The 19,179-nt window shown below is 46.7% G+C and overlaps 1 protein-coding gene across 2 annotated transcripts in view; it reads right to left on the bottom strand.

Moving 5' to 3' along the window:
- LOC126546208 (uncharacterized) overlaps positions 1 to 19,179 on the bottom strand; it is a 360,532-nt gene that overhangs the window by 56,986 nt on the left and 284,367 nt on the right. For both annotated transcript variants that reach the window (XR_008608796.2, XM_050194359.2), the window contains exons 3-5: positions 15,464 to 15,586; positions 4,217 to 4,435; positions 732 to 918 (exon numbers count right to left, since the gene is read on the bottom strand). Coding sequence is in view for 1 of the 2 variants with exons in the window: in XM_050194359.2 (XP_050050316.1) it covers positions 732 to 918; positions 4,217 to 4,435; positions 15,464 to 15,586 (529 nt within the window). In the remaining variant the exon portion in view is untranslated. The remainder of the gene's footprint in view (positions 1 to 731; positions 919 to 4,216; positions 4,436 to 15,463; positions 15,587 to 19,179) is intronic.

The following is a 19,179-nucleotide window of genomic DNA, read 5'->3' as shown; positions in this document are numbered from 1 at the left end:
TCGTGAGGGGAGAGGGCATCGCCGGGACGCACGTCGCCTTCGCTCTCGGCAGCCTGTGTTATCCGCGCATTCCTTAACCGAGCAAGCTCTCGCCTGCGTTGTAACTCCGCCTCGGTAATCGCTATAAAGAAAATAATGTATTAAAAAAACAGTAATTTCGAAAGGAAAAACGTTGGCGGTAGTGAATTTCAACCCTAATCCCCCACGCTCAGAAGGCGAGTGTGTCGCCCACTGGGCTAAACTAGCGCCTCCTAGAGCAGGCTTGTGCATTCTGCTTGATGACATCATGCTACTTGGACCGAAATTTCCATTGCCAAGCACGGCCTTACGAAAGTGGTGACGTCAAACTCACCGAGGCTCACTCGCGAGCTCCCCCCTTAAGTTCTATGGCAGTCGGACAAGGTAGCATGACGTGACAGATCGAAATGCACCGGCCTTGTGCTTTCGAGGAGGCGTTGGGCGAGCTTCTCAACGCGCTAGCTGGCGCGCGAGGAGTTCGTAACTTGAAAGATCTTTCAGTCACGCTCAATTTCGCATGCACCACTTATTAGAAGTGCTTAGGTGTCCTCGGCCTTTTTTGTTAGCCTTCCGCTCCTCTGGCATAGATACATACAGGTAGGGGGGAAATCAAGAGACCTCGGCATCCCCGAGCTCGTGGGAGTTAGGATAAACAAACAATCGGGTAACTGCAGGGCCCTGAGGCGGAGTTCATGCATCGCGAAGAAGCCGACCTGTGTGCCTGATGAGGAGCACCCGGGGCCGGCCATTGTCGCCATCCTCGGGGGAACCATCCGGCAGCAACGCGATGTTCCAGTCGAAACCTCCGAAGCAAAAGTAGGACGACTCGATTCTTGGGGTCTGTGCTCCTCCGGATCCCGTTGGCGTGCCGGGCGCCGAACCGACGGGGCCCCAGTCTTTCTGCAGCAGCGAGAGCCAAAGCGTGCGCACGTCATGTAGCAGCAACTTGCTTCAAACAGTAGCGGCTTGTGACGACGTGCCGAGAGAAGGGCGCGAAGATGCCCCTCCCGAAGCGAGCGCTTGGCGCAGCTGCCGCGCTGCTGTCGACTGTCAGCGGCGCTTCGCCTTCTCGTTGCCCACACTTTGTCCCGCGTCCCTGTCGACCGCCGTATACCGTGCGTGCGTGCGTGCGTGCGTGTGCGTGCGCGCGCGCGCGCGCGCGCGCGTGTGTGTGTGTGTGTGTGTGTGTGTGTGTGTGTGTGTGTGTGTGTGTGTGTGTGTGTGTGTGTGTGTGTGTGTGTGTGTGTGTGTGTGTGTGTGTGTGTGTGTGTGTGTGTGTGTGTGTGTGTGTGTGTGTGTGTGTGTGTGTGTGTGTGTGTGTGTGTGTGTGTGTGTGTGTGTGTGTGTGTGTGTGTGTGTGTGTGTGTGTGTGTGTGTGTGTGTGTGTGTGTGTGTGTGTGTGTGTGTGTGTGTGTGTGTGTGTGTGTGTGTGTGTGTGTGTGTGTGTGTGTGTGTGTGTGTGTGTGTGTGTGTGTGTGTGTGTGTGTGTGTGTGTGTGTGTGTGTGTGTGTGTGTGTGTGTGTGTGTGTGTGTGTGTGTGTGTGTGTGTGTGTGTGTGTGTGTGTGTGTGTGTGTGTGTGTGTGTGTGTGTGTGTGTGTGTGTGTGTGTGTGTGTGTGTGTGTGTGTGTGTGTGTGTGTGTGTGTGTGTGTGTGTGTGTGTGTGTGTGTGTGTGTGTGTGTGTGTGTGTGTGTGTGTGTGTGTGTGTGTGTGTGTGTGTGTGTGTGTGTGTGTGTGTGTGTGTGTGTGTGTGTGTGTGTGTGTGTGTGTGTGTGTGTGTGTGTGTGTGTGTGTGTGTGTGTGTGTGTGTGTGTGTGTGTGTGTGTGTGTGTGTGTGTGTGTGTGTGTGTGTGTGTGTGTGTGTGTGTGTGTGTGTGTGTGTGTGTGTGTGTGTGTGTGTGTGTGTGTGTGTGTGTGTGTGTGTGTGTGTGTGTGTGTGTGTGTGTGTGTGTGTGTGTGTGTGTGTGTGTGTGTGTGTGTGTGTGTGTGTGTGTGTGTGTGTGTGTGTGTGTGTGTGTGTGTGTGTGTGTGTGTGTGTGTGTGTGTGTGTGTGTGTGTGTGTGTGTCCGACAGCGTGAAACATGTACTTGCTCCACTAATATCATTTTCTCTGTGTCGACAACGTTTCTTTCTTTGTTTCTTCCCGCCGTTCCACGTTTTATTTCATTACATTTATTCTTCAAAAAAATTATTCAAGGACATACGTATAAAGGCGTCACATTTATATTTCAGTTTTTGATTAATATCTGTTTGCAATCTCGTCAAGAAAATACCAACAGCGTTTAAAATGACAGCTTTTCTAGATACCAATGTTACCCCAGGCGAGTCCGAAAACGGTAACGTCGGCTCACTTGGAAACTGAAACACATAACTTATCAGTTACACGGAATAAATAACTTCAAGCAAATTCTTCGTAGGAGTAGAAGTTGGACGTAGTAAAGACCGCTAACAATTCCTTTTCATTGATAGTTACAAAATGAACTGCTGATGTCAAATACTTTTGTACTTATTTTGCTATGTGATTATCATGGCCGTGTTTTCATGTGGCAGGAAGATGGAAGATGCCGGATTATAATTCTTTATTGGAAGCAGCAGTCGCTAAGCAAAAGAGAGATTAGGATTGATAATTATTAAACTAATGTGCACGAATTATTTTTCACTGCCTCATGAAGGTACTCTGCACATTATGTTAGGCCCGGTGTCGGCTGAAAGTGTTTTTGCGGAAAATAATAATAATAATAATAATAATAATAATAATAATAATAATAATAATAATACACAGAAAACAACTTCGTGTGGCAGAACAAGATTCAACAATTACGAGATCAGAAACCACACAACCTCATGCGTGGTTCGTTGAAAGTTTCTTCTGACGCCAGACACGGATAGATACGACGATTTTTTTGCTACGTGCTATACTGCCATCATGCCATCATGAACATCATATACTGCCATCATGAACAACGGGTCACAAGAATAAGGCAAGGCAAATACGTGTTTTGTGGCCTAGTGTCCTTGTTGTCTGTCTTTCGTGCTGCGTTACATTATATTCAACTGATACCAGCAGTCCAAGTTCTGCTAAATTTTCGTGTATTGCCATCAGGGTGCTGATCATGCATCTATTCCAGCAGCCGCAAAAGTGACTTCAAGCATATCAACATGCCTCGTCGGCTGAAATACAATAAACATAGTTTTGCAACTTGCTTTAGCTTATTTATTTTTTTAGAACACTCGAGACATGCACACGAGTGCGGGTACTACGGCTAAAGGCAATTCAAATGCCTGACGAAGATCGTATCTTTAAAAGTACTCGATTCACGGTCTGGGTGACAACAGGAAAGACAAAGCATTGCAGCGGAGTAAAAAATTTCGCAGATAGAGTTACTAAAATGCAGCCAAAATATATGCAGAGCAAAACAAAACCAACTACAAAGTAATAATACACAGAACAAATCCGACCATTATATGAAGAGTACCCACCGCGGCCACCTGACAAACGCAAGAGAAAAGACGTTAAGACAAAAAGGTTACAGTAAAAGGAATGGAGCACACACGTTACAGATGACATCAAGGTGAATTATCCAAATAATGCTCAATTATATTTTTTTCGGAGCTGGAAAATGTAGTTCTGGTATTTAAAGTCTCGGAAGAAGTCTGCTTATTTAATAAGGCACATGTTTGAAATATTAGCGATCGGATTTTTTATTGTCTGCTCGACTTCGCTTCGGGATTTTATAATTAAAAGTTCCAGTAAATCGTACGTAGCTCCTGTAATGCGAAGTGTGTTATTCAAAGCTTGACCGTTTTCTTGTCTTGAACGCTTATACCTTCTGTTCATGTAAAAACAAATATTTAATAAATATTCTGTTGAGTTTAAGAAAATGTGATGCTGTGTGCTAAATATGAAGAAGCAAATGTGGTACAATCTAAGCAGCGCGTCCTTAGTTGAGCACTACCTTAGGCTGCACTGCGACAAGAACTATGCGGACCGAACAGACTCGCCTACAAGTGGCGGTCAAAAAGCGTCGTAGAATGCCTTGACGCAAAAAGCGTGGTAGCACGCGCGCCTGCGCCACGCAAGCAGCCACGTTACGAAATGTCCCGAACATGAAAGCATCGCGGCGAACGTGAACTCGGGCCAAGCGCGACCTCGCTGGTGCCAGCACGTCATCACAATGCCGCGCAAGAGATCCACGTACGTGCTGTCCCGCGCCGCTGCCCCTGTGGTGATGGTGGTGGTGGTGATTGAGCAGCTGCGGAGGCACCCGGATGTCCGTCTCGAACACCGTCATGGCATTGGCCAAAGACAGCTCCAGCAGGAACTCGCCCGTCTCGTCCGAGAAGCGCCGCGACTGTAGGTCTGAGATGAGGATCCAACGGGCAGCCCCATGCGTCGACTCTTCCGCCGTGAAGCGAACCTGCACCGGTGGGACACACTTTCGCATTCGTGGTGCGCTGAAGACGGAGCCTATGCTGTTATATCATAGAGAAAGAAAAAGAAGTTATATGATGATCAAAGCATACCCTTAATTTGGTTGTCGTGGCTAAAGTGGGAGAAGCAGCGCAAAAAAAAAAAACAGAAAAAGATTAGAGCCATTCGCACAGCACACATACGATATTAAACTTTCATTATAGCCGAATGAGGGGAGCGTGACAGTGCGTCCGTTTGGCTTAGTCGTTTTTGCAGACCAACGCCCTCCACTTTTCTAGAGGCCTTCTAAGAACATCCCTCGCGTGAACAGCGTATGGGCTTCATTATCGTGACAATCCGATGGAGGTGGTGCCCAATTCTTTAGTTGTGTCTCAGACAGTTGTTAGGGATCGATGCGTGCTTATAAGTAACACACGTATGTAAATGCTTGCAATGGCGTCGCACCACACACTTGACGTCAACGATCACGCTATCAGAAAGCTATAGGGGCATCTGCACGTCTCGTTGGCATTTATAACGAACATCGTGACGAACGCTCGTATCAAGGCCTTTATTTTTTTTCTAACTCTCTTGCTCTCTACGGTCGCATGTATTCCGCAACCCTTCTCAATCGTTGACCTGGCGTCCATCAGCCAAGGCAGACGGCCATTGGCAAATAGCGCCAGCGAACGAAAAGCTTTTACTGAATATGGTCTCAGGGCTGAATTCCCAAACCTTTTCGTTCGTAAGTGTTCTTTACCTTCGATCAGCCGCCTTGCCGAATAATGTGTCCAGTATCAGGATTGGCAGAAATTTCCTCTTACGAAGAATTCGAGCGTACGAACGGAAGAGGTTTTTGTTAATACGGGGCCGCACGTCCTGGCAGTGCTGACAAAACTTACAAGGCGCTCTTTGCACCAGTTCGCCGTCACACATAGCATTTCCATTTGCCCAACTTTACGATGCGCCATTTGTGCGGAAAGCGAAAGCTTTTCACGAAATTAATGTATTCGCTCTTGTGTTTGCTGCACGTCTTCGCCGCAGTAAAACCATACCGTCGAGGACCTTGCTGCCGCATGAACGGCTATAGCTGTACGGGCAGAATTTTGATTATATTGCACGACATACTGCGCAGCAGGTTACAAGAACGAACGGACAAGCTGGATAACAGCAGTCGGCTCATCGTTTATTCTCCCACACTGATAAGCTGTACACTTTACTAAGTCTCAATCAAGGCACAAATAGCCACAATGATGAGCGTCCAGCTTGACGCGCGATGCGCATCATTGGGCAGTATTAAATTGAGCTGATAAAGCATTTCTGAAACCAAATGATAGCCTACTGCGTTATCGCGAAAAAAATATGGCAATGAATCAAGAATGACGACATCGTATGCAGGAGATTATTGTTATAAAGTAAAGATTAAATTATGGGGTTTTACGCGCAAAAACAACGATCTGATTATGAGGCACACCGTAGTGGGGGACTCCGGAAATTTGGACCACCTGGGGTTCTTTAACATGCACCTAAATCTAAGTACAGGGGTGTTTTTGCATATTGCCCCCTATCGAAATGCGGCCGCCCCGGCCGGGATTCGATCCCGCGACCTCGTGCTTATAGCAGCCCAACACCATAGCCACTAAGCAACCGCGGCGGGTTGTTATAAAGTAAGCGTGGCTGTCATTTCTATTTATTGTAAGTCTTCCTTTTTTCGCTCTGAATAATGGATCTATATATGTTACGGATATAAGACCGGAGAGAAGAAACTCAGCTTTTATACTGGAGAAACAAGTATACTGATATTCTTACTGCTTCGTGCCACGATACAGGGTACAATTTTATGAGTAAGCTTTGCTAATTATCAATTCACTTTAATTATCCTTATTCGAACGAAAACATTATATGGCTTGTATTCTTGGCATAAAGCTTCAAGAAAGCTGCGGGGCGAGCTCCAGGATAAATACTGATAGGGCTTATAACCTCAAATTTGATGATAAAAATGACGACGACGACGACGATGATGATGATGATGATGATCCCCTTTGATATGGGGCAGTGAAAAATAGTCACCTAGCCTGCTTGATTTAATCAGGTGTGCTGTACATGTTTTTCATTCTAGCTTTTTTCTATACATCACCGTATGCTTTTTTTTTTCTTCCTTAAATCTTCTCTATCTACCTTGTATCACTTCCTATGTATGGAACGGATCCGGTTGTATCGATGCCTTCCCTGCTTTCTTTTTTTTTCACCATAGCTCTAAAGCTCCCTTGCTATTCTCGACTGCTGACCGGTTGATGCTTCCGTCTACTTTAAATCCAAGCGCTTCTACTTGTAGAAGGTGTTCGTTACTTACGAGTCTCACTAGGTGGATCCCTTCGCATTCCATTAGGATGTACTGAGTGGTATCCGGATTCTTTCTGCAGCATACACATGCCTCATCTTGTTGCAAATATTTGCTTCGGTATGTTTTTGTCCTTAGGAAACCAGCTCGAGTTTCAAATAACAAGGCAATGCCCTTTCTTTTATCGTACAGATTTTCTCTTCTAATGTCTTCCTTCCCATTCTTTTAAATCTTCACGGTCTTCTTTGTTTCCATTCCTTGCATCCAATTCGCTGTCTCTGTTTCTATCACTTTCTTTCTGATGACTCCTGGTTGTCTATTTGCACTTTCAATTGCCCCGTACTTGACGGCCAACTTTTTTGACCTCTTCCTCCATTCTATGTGTCGTCTACGCTTTTCAGGTACAGATACTTGCACACTTTAGCCGCCCATTTAAGCTACATCCACGTTCCTCAGTCCTTCCTCAAGACTAGTTTCAGCAATGCGCTTCTCTGACTTCAAAAGCGGCCTAACCCATGTCACCCTGCACTGCCTCATTTGTTGATTTTACCGTGAGATCCCAAAGCCAACCAGCCTACCAATCTTTAACTTTCAGCCCCCACAGGATATCCGATTTGAAGCAAAGAATGGCATTTGCGAACGTTGGCACCGGCAGCATGGCTCCTTTCCAGATTCCACGCACCACCTCATGTTTATTGTGGCCCCAAAGTGATCTATGGTTCATTATTGCTGCATTCCGCTTCCTCTTTATTTTCAGATTATCTTGTTCAGTGCTTGAGTAAGTGTTCTCTTCGGTTATGTATACGCCGAGGTATTTATGTTGCTTTACTATGGGTATGACTTGCTCTTGACACCACGTAATTACTCGTCTGTTCATTAAATATCATAATCCACTATTTCTCTGCGCTAAACATAAAGCCTGAGAGTGTGCCACTATCTGAGAGTGTGCCACTATTTCTCTGCGCTAAACATAAAGCCTGAGAGTGTGCCAGCGGTGGCGTAGACGTAGAACACCCGCCTCGCGTGCAAGAGGTCCGTGGTTCGAATCCCGGTGCCGCGCAATTTTCCACCGGACTAAAACAAAAAAAAAGAATCCGCGTGTTGATAAAATTGCTTAAACAGGCCTGGAGTGTGGCCTGATCCCGGTGACCAGAACCGGCAACGCACTCCGTCACCAGTGCAGGATTGGCCACCCTGGTGCAGTACTTGGCCACAACCTCCTATATGAACACAACAATCAAACCCCGGCCCTCAGTCCCCAGCAGCTGCGAAGCAACTGACCACGGCGGCGGTCAGACCTGCGACGCTGCAGAGGGTGCTAAGAATCCCTGGCTCCGGACAGGCCGCCATTGGAATATGAACCTGGCAACGTTTAACGCTAGAACGTTATCTAGTGAGGCGAGTCTAGCAGTGCTATTGGAATAATTAGAGGACAGCAAATGGGATATAATAGGGCTCAGTGAAGTTAGGAGGCCAAAAGAAGCATATACAGTGCTCAGAAGCGGGCACGTCCTGTGCTACCGGGGCTTAGCGGAGACAGAGAGAACTAGGAGTCGGATTCCTGATTAATAAGAATATAGCTCGTAACATACAGGAACTCTATAGCATTAACGAGAGGGTGGCATGTCTTGTTCTGAAACTTAATAAGAGGTACAAAATGAAGGTTGTACAGGTCTACGCTCCTACATCCAGTCATGATGACCAGGAAGTCGAAAGATTCTATGAAGATGTGGAATCGGCGATGGGTAGAGTGAAAACAAAATACACTATACTGATGGGCGATTTCAATGCCAAGGTAGGCAAGAAGCAGGCTGGAGACAAGGCAGTGGGAGAATACGGCATAGGCACTAGGAATAGCAGGGGAGAGTTATTAGTAGAGTTTGCGGAACAGAATAATATGCGGATAATGAATACCTTCTTCCGCAAGCGGGATAGCCGAAAGTGGACGTGGAGGAGCCCGAACGGTGAGACTAGAAATGAAATAGACCTCATACTCTGCGCTAACCCTGGCATAATACAAGATGTGGACGTGCTCGGTAAGGTGCGCTGCAGTGACCACAGGATGGTAAGAACTCCAATTAGCCTAGACTTGAGGAGGGAACGGAAGAAACTGGTACATAAGAAGCCGATCAATGAGTTAGCGGTAAGAGGGAAAATAGAGGAATTCCAGATCAAGCTACAGAACAGGTATTCGGCTTTAACTCAGGAAGAGGACCTTAGTGTTGAAGCAATGAACGACAATCTTGTGGGCATCATTAAGGAGTGTGCAATAGAAGTCGGCGGTAACTCTGTTAGACAGGATACCAGTAAGCTATCGCAGGAGACGAAAGATCTGATCAAGAAACGCCAATGTATGAAAGCCTATAACCCTACAGCTAGAATATAACTGGCAGAACTTTCGAAGTTAATCAACAAGTGTAAGACAGCTGACATAAGGAAGTATAATATGGACAGAATTGAACAAGCTCTCAGGAACGGAGGAAGCCTAAAAGCCGAGAAGAAGAAACTAGGAATTGGCAAGAATCAGATATATGCGTTAAGAGACAAATCCGGCAATATCATTACTAATATGGATGAGATAGTTCAAGTGGCTGAGGAGTTCTATAGAGATTTATACAGTACCAGTAACACCCACGATTATAATGCGAGAGAGAATAGTCTAGAGGAACTTGAAATCCCACAAGTAACGCCGGAAGAAGTAAAGAACGCCTTGGGAGCTATGCAAAGGGGGAAGGCAGCTGGGGAGGATCAGGTAACAGCAGATTTGTTGAAGGACGGTGGGCACATTGTTCTAGAAAAACTGGCCACCCTGTATACACAATGCCTCATGACCTCGAGCATACCGGAATCTTGGAAGAACGCTAACATAATCCTAATCCATAAGAAAGGGGACGCCAAAGACTTGAAAAATTATAGACCGATCAGCTTACTGTCCGTCGCCTACAAAGTATTTACTAAGGTAATTGCAAATAGAATCAGGAACACCTTAGACTTCCGTCAACCAAAGGACCAGGCAGGATTCCGTAAAGGCTACTCAACAATAGATCATATTCACACCGTCAATCAGGTGATAGAAAAATGTGCGGAATATAACCAACCATTATATATAGCTTTCATTGATTATGAGAAAGCGTTTGATTCAGTCGAAACCTCAGCAGTCATGGAGGCATTGCGGAATCAGGGTGTAGACGAGCCGTACGTAAAAATACTGAGAGATATCTATAGCGGCTCCACAGCCACTGTAGTCCTCCATAAAGAAAGCAACAAGATCCCTATAAAGAAAGGCGTCAGGCAGGGAGATACGATCTCTCCAATGCTATTCACAGCATGTTTACAGGAGGTATTCAGAGACCTGGATTGGGAAGAATTGGGGATAAGAGTAAATGGAGAATACCTTAGTAACTTGCGCTTCGCTGATGATATTGCCTTGCTTAGTAACTCAGGGGACCAACTGCAATGCATGCTCACTGACCTGGAGAGGCAGAGCAGAAGGGTGGGACTAAAAATTAATCTGCAGAAAACTAAAGTAATGTTTAACAGTCTCGGAAGTGAACAGCAGTTTACGATAGGTAGCGAGGCACTGGAAGTGGTAAGGGAATACATCTACTTAGGACAGGTAGTGACTGCTGATCCGGATCATGAGAGTGAAATAATCAGAAGAATAAGAATGGGCTGGGGTGCGTTTGGCAGGCATTCTGAGATCATGAACAGCAGGTTGCCATTATCCCTCAAGAGAAAAGTTTATAACATTTGTGTCTTACCAGTACTCACGTACGGAGCAGAAACCTGGAGGCTTACGAAAAGGGTTCTACTTAAATTGAGGACGACGCAACGAGCTATGGAAAGAAGAATGATAGGTGTAACATTAAGGGATAAGAAAAGAGCAGATTGGGTGAGGGAACAAACGCCCGTTAATGACATCTTAGTTGAAATCAAGAAAAAGAAATGGGCATGGGCAGGACATGTAATGAGGAGGGAAGATAACCGATGGTCATTAAGGGTTACGGACTGGATTCCGAGGGAAGGGAAGCGTAGCAGGGGGCGACAGAAAGTTAGGTGGGCCGATGAGATTAGGAAGTTTGGAGGGTCAACATGGCCACAATTAGTACATGACCGGGTCAGTTGGAGAAGTATGGGAGAGGCCTTTGCCCTACAATGGGCGTAACCAGGCTGATGATGATGATGATGATGATGATGATGATGATGATGATGATGATGATGATGATGATGATGATGATGATGATGATGAAACATAAAGCCTAGATTTGTCGCAGATTTGTCACACATATTCGCAAGTGTCTGTAAATCTCTTGCATTATACGCTAGCATCACAATGTCGTTCGCATACATGTCCGGGGACCTTCTGCTGCACCATTTGTCCATTTCGCGTGTAGGATAAATCAAACCCTAATTCACTGTTTTCCAGTCGCCTTTCTATGTGCTTAACACAAAGCGTGAACAACAATGGAGACAGACTACATCCTTGCTTCAGTCCTTGGTGAATTTCCACCAATTCATTGCATTTTCGACCTTCCCATACAACTTGTACTCGGTTCTCTATATACGTATACGAGGGGATAATTTTTTAGGTTTGTAGAATTTTTAAAAATTGCCTGTTGCAGATAACATAAATCTAGTCCTTGGGCTGGATTATTCAAAGAGGCAGAGATTATTTGCATGAGAAATCAAAACGCATATTCAACTAATTGACGAAAATTTATGAATTTATTTGTAAATATTTACCTTACGGCACATTTTGCAATTTACGAATTGTAGCCGGTGAGTTTGCGATGGTAAATGTCTTTCTTGGATAATTGTGAGGCGGTTTTCGACAGAAATTTGCTCGCGCTTCTTTTAGTATTTTACAAATGATTTGCCTCTGCCTACGTTGTTGTTTTCACTCGCAGTAATATCACATCACGTCACGCCACTCGCTCAACATGCACAAAGCTGCCCACTGCTGCGGGCACTCATCGGTACCGCCCAGCTGAGACTACGAGCCCCACTGTACCCTTGAATAATAGAGGGACGAGGTGTCTACGAGCCAGAACACTATTTATTTAGCTCAACTGCTTTCGCCTGACTTCTGTGTATATCTCGGTGGAGCCGCCATGGGTTGCTGCACGGATGCAAGTTGTCGTCCCCGCGCCTGTGCTGGGGATTACGACTTCAGCGGTGGCTGCGACTAGGAAGCGCACCGCCTTCCAGAGCGACATTGACCACAGTGATACCAGTGTCTACTCGGTCAGCAGTGAGAACTTCTCAGATGACGACTTTCAGCTTGTAAGGAGCCGCAAAGCGATCCGAATAAACACCACGGCCTACCATTCATTAAGCACGTTGACTGTAGGACCAACTCAGAATACTGCAGACAGTACGATTCAATTAGTACGAGAAGACGCTACCGACAACCCGTGCGTCTCAACAGACAGTCTGTCTCGGTGCTCCTTGAAGCGGTGAGGCCAAATCAAGTCACGGACGTTAGAGTCAACACACGAAAAAATGTCTTGGCTACTGATGTTGTACATGAGAGCACGCTGAGCACTTGGAGCAAACTTACGGAACTTGGCGGCATGAAAGGCCACTCGTATACTCCTCTGGACAGCGACAGCGCTGCTGGTGTCATTTAAGACGTGGACGTCTCCTTCTCCAGCATTGACTTGCCGATTCTAGTGAAGCCAGCTCATAACTTATGTGTCTCGACTCGGCAAATCCCGCTGTGTGAAGGTAAATTTCAGGAGCGACTCTGCTCCCTCACACGTCAAGGTGGGCCACAATAGACATCCCGTGCGACCGTTTACCCAAATGGCGCTCCAATGCCGCAAATCCACGAGGCTGGGACACGTGAGCGCTCTCTACGAGAACACGAGAGTTTACTCGCGCTGCGCAGAGCCCCACGCTGCAGAGTCTTGTGTAGCCACGGTTCTCAAATACTCCAAATGCTTTGGGTTCCGCGATGCTATCTCAAAAGACTGCCTCAAAATGAAGAAGAAAAGGGACATCTTGAAGCAGATGGCGAGAGAGCGTTCGTCTCGTCGGGAAGCTGTTGCAGCCGTTATAAAGCGACCTTCCCGACACCGTCGGATTTAAAAAAAAACGTAGATGCCTATCTGAAAAGCGCGCCACATTCGACAACTCATCTTCCTCTGACCCAAAGGCCTGGTGGAGTCGTGTCTAACTCTGACAACAAGGTCGTGCCAGAGAAGAGAGAGAGAGAGAGAAAGCAAGGACAGGAAAGACATGGAGGTCAACCTGAAGAGCATCCGGTTTGCTACCCTACACTGGGGGTGGGGGAAAGGAGAATAGGAAAAGGAAAAAGGGAGAGAGTGAGCACTGAGTGCGTGTGAGCGGGACACTATGCACAGGGACACTATAAACGGTCGTGCCAGAGAAGATCAATACTAAAGCTTAGCCCGCACTACCAAAGCTACAGCCACCGCTACAGCTGAAGCCACAGCCGAAGCGACAGCCGATGCCACAGCTGAAACCACTGTTGAAGCCACAGCCCTAGCCACAGCCCAAGCCACAACCGATGCCACAGCCGATGCCACAGCCGATGCCACAGCCGGAGCCGCAGTCACATCAAAGAATACAGCGCACCACGCTAAAGTCCACAGCGCCAACTCCCAATAAATTGCCCGAAGACCGGCAAATTGTTGTGATGCTTCGGTGCCTCATAAATGCCCTTTGTATGCTCTTAAGCCAGTTTCATACTCCGTCAGCGCGAAATGCAGTGCAAGTGCTGGATGCTCCTGATCAAGTGGTTGCAAGTCTGGAGTAAGCCCTATGGCTCACCCGCGGCCTCCTTCCTATTCGCGCAACGGCCTCTAGCCCTTGGGTCATCCCAGATGTCTTCAACGCACATAACCAGCTATGGCACTTGACTTTGGTGTCACGGCGCTTCGCTACACACACAGTGATCACTTCCTTTCTCTTTTCCTCTTTCTATTCCCCTTTCAGGTACCCCCAATATAAGGTAGCAAACCGGACCCTTACCTGGTTGGCCTTCCTGCCTTTCCTCTTTTTGCTCTCTCTCTCTCTCTCTCTTAAATAATGAACCCAGGTTACACGCGACAAGCCCCTCGACTGACTGCGCGACCGGATAAAATTTTGGCATGGGAAAGCGAACAAGCGCAACTTACTTGACTTCGCCAAGAACAGCACAGGTGCACGCTTGTCTCCTTTTTTTTGCATTACCTGCTCCGAAATATGTAGAATTTCATGGGCGAGTAACGGCCTTTGGTGTTTTCGAGGCTGTTGGGGTATTGAATGGCAGACTTGTGCGAACAAATGCGCGGGAGACACAATATTGCCAGCCGGTACTCCCGTACACAACACCCCGACGCGACCACGCCCTTGACCACGTTGCCTGCCGACTTTTTAGCGGTACGACCATCGAGTGACACTGTTGTTTTTTGCGCAGCACTTCCGGTTCGTCTAATAAATCAGAAAAAAAATTGAAGAAATAGTACAGTACAACATGCATGGGTTTCATTATAGATATGATTTCAGGCATATGTTTAGTTACAAATTGAGTTACTGAAGTGTCTGGAATAATTAGAATTAATTAGAAATCGCTGATTACCGCACACCAAAGCACAGAATCGTGCACCCGCCACGTGAGCAGGACTTTGACGAAATTCCTGGAAACCCGGAAGTAGAAAGCGGAAGTAATGACGTCACAAATGACATCACATACAAGAAAGTGTTATGATATTTAACCGGTCAAATAATGGAAACCATTTGCGTCCGAGTTCGGTTCGTGCGTTGCGTTCGCCTAAAGTTAACCTAAAGAACAACGCCGAGGAGCGAGTGCCTCTAAGAGCCACCTAAGTCAAAGATTAGGGTCGCCTACCATTCTTCATTTGCTCCCGCGAGTGGCGCTGCTCCCCAGCGCACGTAGTGCCGCCTAGCCTAGGTTGAGATGTCTATAGAGAGCAACACGTCATAGCATACTATACATGTAACAGAGAAGGCCCGTTATACTGACGAGGATCACAATGCACAATGTACTTTGATGAGATTGTATGCCTGTGTTACCAAAAATGTTCTTGCGTAAGTACAGGTGCCAGTCAATAGTGACAGCGAGCATATTATTATGGAATGCGGTCGCCAAGGACAGACAGCTCTTACGACAGCACAGACTGCCAATTGGGCCTCCGTGCGGGCGCTCGCGTGGCTTACAATGAGAAACGACAATGACAAATAAATATATACAGGCAGCGTAAAGTGATACTACGCTAACCGCACACATTCATGCGGCACAGGTCATAGCGATATCTGTAATAGCAGCAAGATGACACTAATTCTTGACGTTTGCGCCTCAGTGAATGTTCCTTGTATAAGACTACCGTAGGCAGAAATCACTCAGGTGAGTCTTCGATGGTACTGTCAGGACAATAAATGGCGGTTATAGTGATATGGTGATAGTGGCGGTTATAGCGCTTTACACCACGCGCCTTTTATCTCGCTGTAAACACGGCTTCAGCTAGACACGGCTACAGCATATGTATGCACAGAACACAAGTTAGCTTTCCCCGAGGACAAACGGCGTACCTTGTGGTGCCCGAAAGCCGTAGTACTTCACGTGGGATGAATGTTAACGTCAATCCCCAGACGCGCCGACGTATCCCGCATCGTGACTATGTTCCGAACAGACAACTGTTTCGCTGGTGCCCGGATTTCGGTTCTCACCTGCTTTTCGGAGAGGGCTTCGTTCTTCGAGAAGTGCTCGCGATTGAGCAAGGTGAATGTGAAATCCAGGTAGCACTTCCACCCTGGAGCAGCGTTCCGAATGCGGAGCAACACTCCAAGCACCTGCGTCGACAAGACAGTCAGGAAAAGGAATAATAATGCGCGATTAATTTAAAGGGACACTAAAGGCAAATATTAAGTCAAGCTAGAGTGATAGATTATTGCTTGACAACGTCTAAGACGCTAATATTAGCACGAACAGAGCTTTAGTAATCGAGAAATTTACGTAAATGCAGGACAGGATTAGATACTTTCGCGGGAAATCCAAATACTAGCGTGATGACGAAGGCACTCCTCATTATATCCTGTCGCTAGTGCTAAACCACTTGTAATAACAACACCATTCTATTACATCATAAGACGAAAGAAAATGCTACTTGTCCAGTAGTATTTGATATTTAGAAAAACAACTTATTGACGTTACCCTTGACAACGACTTGGGCGGTCGAAAGGTTTCGTTTACTCCCTTTTGCGCCGCCAACGCTTCCGCGTTTCAGTAGTTTACTTATCGCGTAGTGCTGCGCTTGCTTTGCTGATTCCCGAAGCTCACATATTCTGCAAGTAGCAGAGAATGCCACGTCCATGTGATGTCACTGGAGGGATCCCCGAACGGTCCACGCCACTTGACCACGAGCAACTGCAGCGGCGAATCCAAAGCTGTGTTCGCTCGTTTGCGTTTTTGCGCAAAAAACCGTAGCACCGTCTGTCGGGCGCCGTTTTGCCCAGCGGAGGCAGTAAATGGTGGTGATGGTGAATGCAACGTCACCACTCCCCATTCGGGGCGGGCGATTCGAATCGCGCTAAGGGTGTGCGGACCCTTCAGACGCTATTTTCGCGTCTTTTCTAGGCCCGAAACAAGTGCGGCGAGGTTTCTGGAATGGTATTTTGACAGTACACGTCGGCTTAGTATTTACCTTTAGTGTCCCTTTAGAGGCGCAACGACAGCGAAGTAAGAGCAGCAATGCTGCATCTTTATTTCCTTGCTTTAATTCCGACGCGTGTAGTCAACTCACGCACAAATGGCAACCAAAACATTTCTGAGACAGATTTTTAAGATACGCCGCTCGTTTCTTTCCCGCTATTTTTTTAATGGCAACAAAGCGACACTTCACCACGGCCTAAACTATCCTGCAGCGAGAGCAGCTGTAATAAATGCAAGAACGACATCAACTTGCGCATAACGACGTGAACTATTTTACTGCCCAATTCGCACAATGTTATGCAGTAGATATTTGACGCAAGCAAAGTTGTATTGTTGTTTTTTTAGTTGGCATCGTCTATTCCCACATTAAGCTTTTAAAATCGGGCATACGCAGGCACCAACACATCTTTGGCATTGTGCAAGGGCACCAGATTTCACGCGACATATACGTTCCTGGCACGTTGCCATGTCAGAAAAAAAGAGAGCTTCCAAGACTTAACAAAGCGTGAAGAAAATGACCCAAAATAGTGGACCTGCATCCAACGACGCAGCTGCGTTAGGAAATGTCTGCCTCCAAGAGCATAGCGGGCACAAAGGCGAGTATAGGCTCTTTCCGGAGAACGAGACGACTTTGTGTGGGAGCGCGCGCGTTCTCGGCCAAGAAAGCTCAGCGGAGTCGGGGATAAGCTGAAGCGCCCCTTAGCCATGATGGGCCGTTGCGGTAGACTGAAACGAGAAAGGAACAAAATAAAACAAAACTGAACAAAAAGAAAATACAACTGAAAGAGCCAACGACGAGAGGGGTCCTTGAGGCGCACCGTCCCGTGGCCCCCGAGGACAGCAGGGTGCGTCTGCATGCATGGTGCCAGCACTGACCGAAACAAAGGGCAGACTTTTCTCGCGACACACGTCAGCAGATATCTCGGACGCGACTTCCCAAAAGTGGCTCTGCGAAATGCCAACCTTCACGCCACTGTGCCCTGCACGCGCGCACCGTCCTTATTCGCCGGCCCGACTGCACTGTAGGCACAACAACGAGCAGCGTCCTCTCGCGTCGAGAAAACACGCCCACCACTCACTTTTTAGGTTCAAATAACAGACTGCATTCAACGGTCGTCTGAACAGTACTCGACCTATGATGCCTTAGTGCTCGCTCGAAGTAAACTAAGGATTAAGTAAAGGGGGCTTTTGTGACGATATTTTATAGCCCCGAGCAAACTATACACTAAGCTGAGTAACAGTGCGGGACGCTGTAGAAAAGACGCCACGCCAAGTCTACCAAAGAGTTGTATGCTTTGCAGGGTGTGTTTAAGAGGAAGCTTTAGCTCGGGCCCAACTCCGACGCGGCCTATTCAAATACATGTAAAACGCAGAAACGCTTTTCTGCAAGGGCCCTAGAAAACTGGAAGAACGTAAACATTATACTAATCCACAAAAAGTAGACGTTAAATAATTGAAAAATTATAGGCCCATTAGCTTACTCCCGGCAATATACGAAATATTCACCAAAATAATCTCCAACAGAATAAGGGCAACATTGGACTTTAGTCAACCAAGTGAAAAGGCTGGCTTCAGGAAGGGAGACTACAATGGATCACATCCATGTCATCAATAAAGTATTCCATAAATCCGCAGAGTAAAATAAGCCTCTCTATATGGCTTTCATTGATTACGAAAAGACATTTGATTCAGTAGAGATACCAGCAGTCATAGAGGCATTACGTAATCAAGGAGTACAGACCGCTTACGTAAATACCTGCAGACGAGTTACAACAAATGATTGAGGACCTTAACAGAGAGAGTGTAAGAGTGGGGTTGAAGATTAATATGCAGAAGATAAATTTAAGGATGCATAGTCAGACAAGGGAACAAGAGTTCAAGATCGCCAGTCAGACTCCAGAGTCTGTGAAGGAGTACGTCTACCTAGGTAAACTAATCACAGAGAACAACCTGCTCATGAGAAGGAAATTCATAGAAGAATCAAAATGGGTTGGATCGCATGCGGCAAACATTGTCAGCTCCTGACTGGAAGCTTATCATTACCATTGAAAAGGAAGGTGTAAAATGAAGGTGTACAAGGAAGGTGTACAGGTGCATTTTACCAGTACTGACATATGGGGCAGAGACTTGGAGACTGACAAAGAAGCTTGAGAACAAGTTAAGGACCGCGCAAAGAGCGATGAAACGAAGATTGCTAGGCATAACGTTAAGAGACAGAAAGAGAGCGGTTTTGATCAGAGAGCAAACGGGTATAGACGATATTCTAATTGACATCAAGAGAAAAAATAGAGCTGGGCAGGTCATGTAATGCGTCGGTTAGATAACCGTTGGACCATTAGGGTTACCGAATGTGTACCAAGAGAGAGAGATAAAATAACGCAGAGAAAGGCAGGGAGGGTAGGGAAGAGCAGTCGAGGACGGCAGAACAGTAGGTGGGGCGATGACATTAGGAAATTCGCGTGCGCTATTTGGGAACGGTTGGCGTAGGACAGGGGTAATTGGAGATCGCAGGGAGAGGCCTTCGCCCTGCAGTAGACATAAAATATGATGATGATGATGATGATGATGATGATGATGATGATGATGATGATGATGATGATGATCCAAACAAAACGGGAGCTGCAAAATGGGGTGGTGTTTGAGTTTCCGCGTAAGATAATTTAGTTTTCTCGTATGCTCTCATTACAATCCGATGCTATCATGACTGCACGTTGCGTGCAAGTCGTACTTTACG

Source organism: Dermacentor andersoni, chromosome 1 (assembly GCF_023375885.2).
Source record: "Dermacentor andersoni chromosome 1, qqDerAnde1_hic_scaffold, whole genome shotgun sequence".
In the NCBI taxonomy this organism is placed as follows: Eukaryota; Metazoa; Arthropoda; class Arachnida; order Ixodida; family Ixodidae; genus Dermacentor; species Dermacentor andersoni.
The sequence above is the reverse complement of the archived record's forward strand: the minus strand, read 5'-3'. Positions and strand labels throughout refer to the sequence as shown.